Raw genomic sequence first — 9,433 nt, forward strand, 5'->3', positions numbered from 1 at the left:
CGTGCGGTAACCTTTCTTAGTGAACCCCTTCCGTACCAGGTGGCACTCGTTATTTTATTCTGACTGCCTTCAGACGATCCCATTCAATTCTGTGCAACCTCCCGGTGGCGCGGTGGGTGTGTGGTCTCCACTAAATCCTGTTGTCGCGATTAAATTCTTAGGTTACGACGTATAAAAAAAGGGGAGTTTGTTTTTCCAACCCTTTCCTGATATTGTGGGTGTTGAAGGTTTATTATGATCTCATCTCCCCGTTGTTGGCCGCTCCCCAACTCCCCCTGCTGTTGACCACAAGATTATCTTCCCCTCTCAGTTAATTCGGAAAAAATTGTCTTCCCAGCTCTTGTATTTATTAAGATTTTAACTAAATTAACTCGTCCATGCCCCCGCGCGCGCACACAAAATTCCCACCCCCTCTGTTTAGTAAAATCGTTTGCTGCTAGCTTGTATAATATTTAAGTCTAACACGGGTACGGATGGGTCGTGTGTATATTCCATACTGAATTAATGTGAATTTTTCTGTACTTGTTTTGATCGAGTGCATTTGACCAATCTTTTATTTAGCGTCATAGGTTTGGAACTACCCCTTGAACGCGAAAGTAAACACTAGCTAGGCGACAACCAGAATAAAGTCACTTATCATTATATGTAAGTTAACATCTATATGAAATTGTATGTTTTAAACCCGATTTAATATGTATTTTAGGCCCGTTTTATGAACAAGGGTATTGTGGGAAAGTCTACTTTGAGACTATTCAGTGCTGAATTGATGAGAATTGTCACTTTCGTATTTAGCATGGTGGACAGTGCATGAATACGGTAGGACGCACAGCCCGTTTTCCTAAATTAGCGAACCCGAGGACGACTGTCGCATGTAAATTTATCCGAAGGCCGACCTCTAGCTCATGGTCAAGCGAGTACCTTTAGGCTCCAAAAGTTCGGCCATGTCTCGTTGTCGACTCGATTTTGTTTTGGTTACACTTCGTACTTCCTCATCGTTTCTGGTGACGCACTTTTCATTTCATATATATATATATATATATATATATATATATATATATATATATATATATATATATATATATATATATATATATATATATATATATATATATATATATATATATATATATATATATATCAATTTATTGCCCAGACGCTGACAATTTTGTTTGTAAAAGATTCTCTCTGCTGCAATTCGGTGTATGCGCGTGTTCTTTCGATTTGCTCCGGGCCCAGTTTGCTTAAGAATTTTTTTATATATATATATAAAGCTTGTCCTGTTCTTTGCGACAGCACAGACGTCGGTGTCTTCATTTTGTTCGGATTCGTAAATCTGAATCCAAACCTGGCAAAGGCAAAAGTGACACACACAAGGAATACCGATTCGGTGCGACCTGGCATCGTTAGTGGAATTGGTCGTCAGGCACCCACTGGCACAGTTTCCCGCCGTAGTCGATTTGATAAGAGTTAGGAGTGTTTTTTCATGAACAAGAACTGTTCATTGTGTCTGTTACAGGTGAACATTCGCAAAGAGACGCATTGCCAAAGAATCTCGTGTCTTTAAGATATCTTTAAGATATCTTTAAGCAAAGGGATTACCGGTTACAACACCGTATCATGTTGTGAAGAAAACGGCATGTTGGTTGTGCATACTTGAGGTTCTCGAACAAGGCAAGGGGTCCTCCCGTCCTCTGCAGAAGGTGCCCGCCCTTCCTCCCTACCTTGGAAGTGGTGACCGAGAAGATCGGGGTCTCCTCGAGCCTCCACAGATGAGGTGATACCATACCCCACCTCCCTCAAAGCACACACACACCCTCCCTCCCTCCTTGGGCAGGGTGGCATGTAGCGTCAGCCGCACTGCGAGCGGGATGATGGAAAGTTCGTGGATTTTTCTGCAAAAGCAGCAGCAAGAACCCTACGACTTCGCGGATCTGAAGACTTCGACGAGCGTCGCCTCGCCTCTCGACTCCCTGCCTCAAGCTTCTTCGGCTCGCTCTGCTACCGCTCTGCCTCGGCCAAGGACTGTCATGGGTCTCACGCTGACGAAGGACGAGTAGGTACCATAGGGGGGCGGGCATGGGCGCACGCCCCTTGATAGTTCTCGGACTGTGCACCGTCAGGAGCGCGGTATGCTGAAGCAGCGCGGAGGCCCGGAGGCCTCCTCGACGTCCGACGACCGACCGCGCAAGAAGCTCTCCTTCAGGGAGCCCGAAATAATGAGCTTCACCCACCACCTCAAGACCAAGTCCAGCATCATGCAGCATCACCACCACCACCACCAACAACAACAGCAGCAGCAGCAGCAGCAGCATCATTCCTCTTCCTCGTCCTCTTCCTCCTCCACTTCCCACGTGGAGAACCATCACCAGCACCACCCTCAGGGCACATCCGCCCCTGCCCCTGCCCCTCTCCCTGCTCCTGCCCCTGCTCCTCCCCCTGCTCCTCCCAGTAACAGCACCGCTCAGCAGGGCCCTATCCTCCGGCAGAGCAGCTACAGCGGAAGCAGCAACAGCAGCAGCAGCGGGAGCACGAACACCCTACAATACCCCAAGCCACCGCCTCAGTTGGGACGCCCACACTCTATAGCGGGGATTGTCGGATTGGGCGGCTTCTGCGCCCTGGGCGGGATCCCGGGGTTGAGCAACCCGGGGACACCCACGCCCACCCACAGCGTCACGTCCTTGGACCTTAGTGGGTGCTCGGGTTCCGGTGTTCCTGGGGTATCGGCCATGGGGAACCCAGGCCTTCTGGGCCCCGTCGGGGTTCCTGGTGTTTTGGATGGACCGGTAAGCTGCCTCGTGCCTCCGGGGAGCCCCCCGGTGAGTTTCGCGAGGACGATCTCCCATGAGAGGTCGTCGTGCTCCACGCCGCCCTTGGCCAAGGTGATAACGCCCACGACCCCGGGGAAGCCCTCGCCCCCGATCAAGTCGTCCCCGAAGACTCCGCCGAAGAGCAGCAAAGGGGACAGCGGTCAGCCGGCGCAGCAGGTCTTCACGTTCTCCGTAGAACAAAACTTGGAGGATACCAAACAACAAAAGCAGCAGCAGCAGCCTCAACAACAGCAGCAGCCGCAGCCACAACAACAGCAGCAGCAGCCGCAGCCACAACAGCAACAGCAGCAGCAACAGCAGCAGCCACAGCAACAACAGCAGCAGCAACAGCAGCAGCAACAACAACCTCCTGAACAACCCCAACAGGAACCACAACCTCAGGTACCACAAGAGCAGCAACAACACCAAGAGCAACAGGAGCAACCTGAAAAAACGAAAAAACTGCAACGGAAGCCTCTGCTAGCTGAAGACGAAGAAATATCGATGAGTCTAGAGGACCTCGACCTAGAGGTAAGTTGCCCAGTGCCACGAAGTCTGGCCCCACACCCACACCCCTCCCTGGCTTCTAGAATGTTCTTGCGTGCATGGAGCTCTCTCTCGCATTTCTCACTCCTTCACTCTCGTTTGTCACAAACGACAACGTGGTTACTAATTCTAGATAATTAAGTCGTCCAGTCTCATCGAGGTCGTGTCGAAAGCTGCATCTTACGGTAAGTGGTTCAACGGTTAATCCGCTCTCACACTGTAGTAAACGCATATCAATAGTTGCCTCAAGTTTAGCTGACTGGAAACCCGCAGCCCCACGGTAGCCGGCAACGGTACTCGGACTGTGACATGTACAATTTTTTTTTTCAATTACTTTCAATGCCTCTCTTTTGTTATTCAGAACCAGGCGATGCGTATAGTCCGGACAGTTGGTCAGGCCTTCGAAGTTTGCCACAAGTTCTCTGTGAAGGACACCCCGCCCTCCCCAGAGCCCCCCGAAGACGAGGACGACGCCAGTGACAAGGTGTCCCAAGCCTCCTTGGAAAAACCTAAGAAAGGTAACTATATGGGCTGTGGTGAAATAATAATAATAATTGTCTCACTGTGTGTGTAACACCATGGTCTTGTATCACGTGTTGGACTCGTGCTCGACAGCTATTTTCCTCCCGGAAGAGAGCTCATATATGACGTGTGTGTGCGTGCGCGCGTGTGTGATTCGCCGTGGTTTCGGATCACGTGCTGGGTTTGTGATAGCTATTTACCTCCAGAATGTACATTTACTTCTTTTTACGCGAGTTTACATTTCGCATATAGATCTGCGCAATGAACGACGACATTGGGATGTGCATTTCACGATTTTTTTTTTTATTACACGAAATGCGTCGCAGATAAAGGATAAGAATAAATCTGTTGATCAAGCTTCGCGCACTGGGCAATAGCTGGCGCCAGTCGACGTGTTTGATTTTTTTTTTTCTCGTAAAAGTCTTGCTAATTATTGCAAGAGTATTTTATGAAAGTTGTGTTATTAGCATACAATTGCATTGGTATCCTGCCAGTGATAACACTTCGAAGTGTGCTGCATACTGAAATGCAACGTAATCACGTTACAACTCCAATATTTACATTATATCTTACCTAAAATGCGCGTGATCTCGTGGTATACAACTTTCGCGTAAAAAGAGGTATATGTATACTGTTAATATAAATCAACAATTCAAATTGCAAACATAGGTGACCATGTTATTTTAATGTGATTTGATTAACCCCCCCTCACGTTTGTTAGTGAGGGTGTAATGGCCCTAGAGAGGAATAAAATGGCCTGGTGTCACCCACAATGCAATAAAATTGTGCCACCCATGTACAGGGTTTTCAAAATATATCACGTACATGACATGCCAAGAATACATCAGGCCTTCTGGGTATACAAGTTCTGTACAGCCAATATGGAGCTGTAGTTATACCCCTATGGCCCAGAGTTGTACAGGATTAGTTTTAAGATTGGAGACTAGAGTCTATCCATCAAAGAATGCTACTTTCTTGTATATTCCCTTTGTAACTTCTCCCTCCATCTCCACTTAATTCCCCAAAGTGCCATACGGCTTTTGGTATCTGGTGCTGGAATGACACAATTCAATTTTGACAGAACTAATTGATGCAGACAGCATTCAGGACGACCTTGTGACGCTGACACCGTCAGACACCATCAATGAAGATGCTGTTTCAGATCCTCACTTGCACCGTCCAACCAAACTTGAGCCTCTAGCTCCACCACAAGGCACAGATATTCTTGGAACACAACTTAGCGAGGTAAGCACACATTGTCTGCGTAGTTGCACTATCATCCATTTTGGTAATCATGTCAAAAATAGACCTCACATCATGAAAGTGTCCTGAGTATTACTAAATTTTTTTGGTATGCTCTGGGTGAACACTCAATGATATATCATTTAGTGTTTTCTCATATTACTTGTTCATTTTGTTTTACCTGCATACAACTATGGTCTGCATCTATGAATTTCTTGCAATGGATCTATTTCCATATCATGGTCATTTCTCCCTTTCTTCTGGTGATGGACTCCAAACTACAGCAGTGTTCCGTACTCCAAACTAAGCCTGAGGCACAGTGTTCTCCTCAGGTGTGTTGAAAGGCAACTTTGGGGGCTGCCTGTTACACATGCTCACTACATTGCGGTCCTATATATGTCTCGAATACTTTGTGGACAAGTATCCCTTAGACCCTTTCCTTCCATCATTAATTGGTTTTCTTTCCAGTTTGCTCCTATTACCCTACTACTGCTCCCTGTTACTTATACTGCACTGGTTTATTTAAGTGCCATGTATTGCTTTCCAATTCCTGGCAGATAACTTGTCCATTTCCCTCTATACAGCATTAGATGAAAATTTCTTAATATTTTATCAACTACTAATTACTAATGTTTATCAAAAATATAACTTGTGGTCCTTCTAACTATTTTAGTACTCTATTCATTCCTTTTCTCTAGTGTGTTTCATACAATCACTGGTTACCTTTTTCAAAACAAAATTCGTTTGAGTTTGTTTTTTCCCCTTTAGAAATTAAAATATGACACCCCAACTCTGATTTTATGAATTTGTTTATAGTGTATTTAGTTATAGTATTAGTTGTAAAATATGCTCATAGTACAAGTTGCAAGTGTAGTGCATTCTTCTTCAGGGTGCGGGTGAAACCTACACTTCCCCGCTTAGTGAACCTCTCCAGGCTGGCGATTCCCTTCCTCAACCTGGTACTCCATTGTCCATACACCATGAACTGCAGTTGATGCGTGAACAACTTAAGCAGCAGCAGCAGCAAACACAAGCAGCTGTGTCTCAAGTTCATTTACTAAGAGACCAACTAGCAGCAGAAACAGCAGCTCGGCTAGAAGCACAGGTAAGTCCAACCACAATTGTATTTATCATAAATCAGTTGGTTAATTAATTAGATTTGTGAAACTTTTGATTGCAACCTGTATCCTAAAAATAAAGACAAGGATCTTGCTCTGGTTCAACAAGTTCTACTTTGTATTTCCCTTGTTTCACCCCCCCCCCCCAGCAGAGTGTATGAAACCCTCTTCTATAGCTCTAGTGTTCTTTGATACAAACTCCTCCATTCTGCTCCGCCTTTGTAATCCTTTGTAAAAGCCCAAAAGACTTCCTTATTTTTGTCAAAAACTTCATATACATCTCCTTTGCTGTGAAAATTTGATCTTTCATAAAACCCACAATGGTCTTCGTTATTTGTTCTATTCCCCCTCTTAATCCTCTCGACATCCTCTGATATACCTCAACTAAGTAAACTAATCACTAGAACTATTACATCACTTTAAGTGCTCTTACCCTGTAGCCCTATGATCATTGTCCCTACCTATCCTCCTCCACATTCAATAAATCTCTGAAATACTCAACCTATCTTCCCTCTACCAAATGCTGGTCCTTCCTATACACACAAAACTGCACAATTCTACAAAAAAAATTTAACTTTCAGGCACGAAGCCACCAACTGCTGGTCCATAAGCAAGAGTTGTTGGAGCGGTACCAAGCTGTAGTATTACATGTTCGGGACCTAGAATTGAAGCTACAAGCAGCTGGTATTATTAGCAGCTCATCGCCCAATGCTACCTCACTTCTTCCTTCATCACATGAACTGAAGACACAGGTGGGTGCTCAAAGTTTGACGGTAATGAACAATATATGATATACAAATGAATCTATTTCTGGTCAAAGTGATACATAGCAGAATAATTCCATTTCTACAGCTAGGTTGAAATTATTTGTTCTCGCAAGCTTTTAGTTAATTGTAAACTACAACCTCTCACACATTGTGACTAATTCAGCTTCTAAGAGTGACTTACTTGATATTGCCAAATAACACTGTCATTCAGTTATTCCCTATATTCACTGCCTCTTGCTAGGGGGAGAGAGAGAGATACACATATGTGGCGTGAACAGAAACACTGTAATTTCAGTAATATTTGTCAGTATTTCTTGTGAGTTGCTAACAGGTATTTTTTTCAAAGTAACCTAATCATTGAGGTAGAAATTGTGTGTGCATGTAGTTTATTTTGCATGGCTCAGATTGATTTGATTTTATTGTTTACATAGAAGTATTGTATTATGTTGATTACCAATACCCTCCAGATAACCACATCTTCTTCCAGAGCAATTCATTCGTACTCCCAGGAGTTGTTTTTTTTCCCACTCCCAAGTAGGTGTTTGTGCATGGTTGAGTAGAGTTGTTCCTCTGTGTTGCAGAAGCATGGTGTGTAGTCCCTGTCTCCTTCGTATCGCCTGCCTTGTTGCCTGCCTGCCCCGACACAACCGACTGACTCTCTCTCTCTGGCCAGCTGTCGGTGTCCATCTCCAACCCTCATCCAAGCCCCGGGGGACTGAGCCCGTGCCAATCAGCAGTTGCCCTAGATTCTGAAGGTGCAGCATTCACCGCCTTGCACACCGTCAACCTTCCTCCTCCTACTCCCTCTCCTGGTTTGTCCACTAAGACCTTCCAATTCCCCGTACCGACCCAATCCCCATATGCATCCTCCTCTTGCTTGATGGTGGCTGGGCCTCAGTACCTCCATGTGGGTGCACCAGATACTTACTTTGCTCCACCCCCTACGTCCCGTGAACCATCACCCATGGCGGGGCCCCTCATCCAACCCTTGCCACTGGCCACTGGAGGGGGCCCCATGAGTGACACCGGAGAAATAACCTTGGCTGTGCCCCAGCAGGACAACAACCATCTCTTTGGAGCTCCGAGGCTGAATCCACCCCCACAACGGAGAGTGACACGATGCGAGGATGGCAGCACCCCTTCTGTTAGTAGTGAAGGCGATACAAAGCGCGACAGTGGTCAGTCATCGGGAGAAAGCGTCACACATGCCATTGCACAGCTCTACAATCTTGACAACAGTAGTGGCCGTTGGCTCACTCAGGTCCCCGAGGATGCAGTGTCTATGGGACCTTATGGCCCTACCCCCCTTGGGGCATCTCGCCTCATGAATGGGCCCATCACTCGCACAGCCAGTGAAAGAGTTTCCCGACAAGAAACGTTGGCACAGCTGCAGAGGATGGCTTGGGCAAGGCATACCACCAAGTGAATGCCAGCTATTCTGGGGACATCAACACACTTAGGACCCAAATTCACAAAACTTGTACATCCTTAAGACGTGCCACAGTGTTGGAATCCCACCTCTCATAATTTTTGGTAAATCACTGCAACCATCTTAGTGCCATACAAGTTGGCTCCATTTAAATACAAGATGTTAAGTAGCAATTAATTGGAGGCAATTTATTTAGAACTAGCATGACTACTGTAGTAGTTTACCAAGAATAATTTTGAAATGTGTGATTCCACCATTTTACAATAAATCTACAGGTTGTAAACATTTTATGAACCTTGGTCCAGAAAACCCCAGAAGAGGATGGCCTGGGCAAGGCATATTGTCAAGTGAACGCTAGCTTTCCTGGGGAATACCTACACCCCCCAGAACCCTTACCAGTGAACAGTGCTATCCTGCCTTTTCAATTCTAAGCTACTTCTGTGCTGTACAGATTACCAGATGATGGACTCGTGCATTGGCTGAGCAGTGATCATGCAGTGAAGATGTGCGATGCTGCAAGTGTATGATGCTGCATCAACTGTGATACTAAGCCACGAAGACGCGGCAGTGTCTGACTTAACTTGGCCTTAGTGGAGATATGCTTCAGTCTCTACGGCCGCGCATGCATAGATAAGAGACCCATTAGTGTAAGGTGTACAGTTGCCATTACATTTCTTTGGGCACAGACTCGTCAACCATTGGCAGGGTACTAGTAAAAAAATAAATAAATAAATACATAAACAAAATAAATAAACAGACTACCCTGCCAATGGTACTGTGGTGGTGCACCAATGCCTTATGTGAAGCCGTGGAAACCAAAGTAACCAATCACTTTCCTGCAGTAGCCCAGCTCTGATTAGATGCTGTTGTTGCTGCGCACTTTAGGAGTGACGGGATTGTTTCCAAGTTCCACGGCCCCATTATTCCCTCCTTCCTCTTCCCATTGACATGGCAGCAGTTGATGGTGCCCCTGTGTACATACAATCATCTTCAAAGCTG

General features: G+C 45.8%; 1 protein-coding gene across 8 annotated transcripts in view; it reads left to right on the plus strand.

Moving 5' to 3' along the window:
- The window catches only part of LOC143021189 (uncharacterized), a 32,740-nt gene extending 23,573 nt beyond the window's left edge, over window positions 1–9,167 (plus strand). For 5 of the 8 annotated variants that reach the window (XM_076178481.1, XM_076178483.1, XM_076178482.1 and 2 more), the window contains exons 2-8: window positions 1,517–3,341; window positions 3,718–3,874; window positions 4,960–5,123; window positions 5,405–5,452; window positions 6,010–6,225; window positions 6,820–6,990; window positions 7,679–9,167. In XM_076178481.1, coding sequence (XP_076034596.1) covers window positions 2,130–3,341; window positions 3,718–3,874; window positions 4,960–5,123; window positions 5,405–5,452; window positions 6,010–6,225; window positions 6,820–6,990; window positions 7,679–8,431 — 2,721 coding nt within the window. In that variant the 5' untranslated portion in view covers window positions 1,517–2,129 and the 3' untranslated portion in view covers window positions 8,432–9,167. The remainder of the gene's footprint in view (window positions 1–1,516; window positions 3,342–3,717; window positions 3,875–4,959; window positions 5,124–5,404; window positions 5,453–6,009; window positions 6,226–6,819; window positions 6,991–7,678) is intronic. The other 3 variants (XM_076178487.1, XM_076178489.1, XM_076178486.1) reach the window with 3 other exon arrangements.
- The last annotated feature ends 266 nt before the right edge of the window (window positions 9,168–9,433 follow it).

This window comes from Oratosquilla oratoria, chromosome 41 (assembly GCF_046742065.1).
Source record: "Oratosquilla oratoria isolate Oo_2021 chromosome 41, ASM4674206v1, whole genome shotgun sequence".
Lineage (NCBI taxonomy): Eukaryota > Metazoa > Arthropoda > Malacostraca > Stomatopoda > Squillidae > Oratosquilla > Oratosquilla oratoria.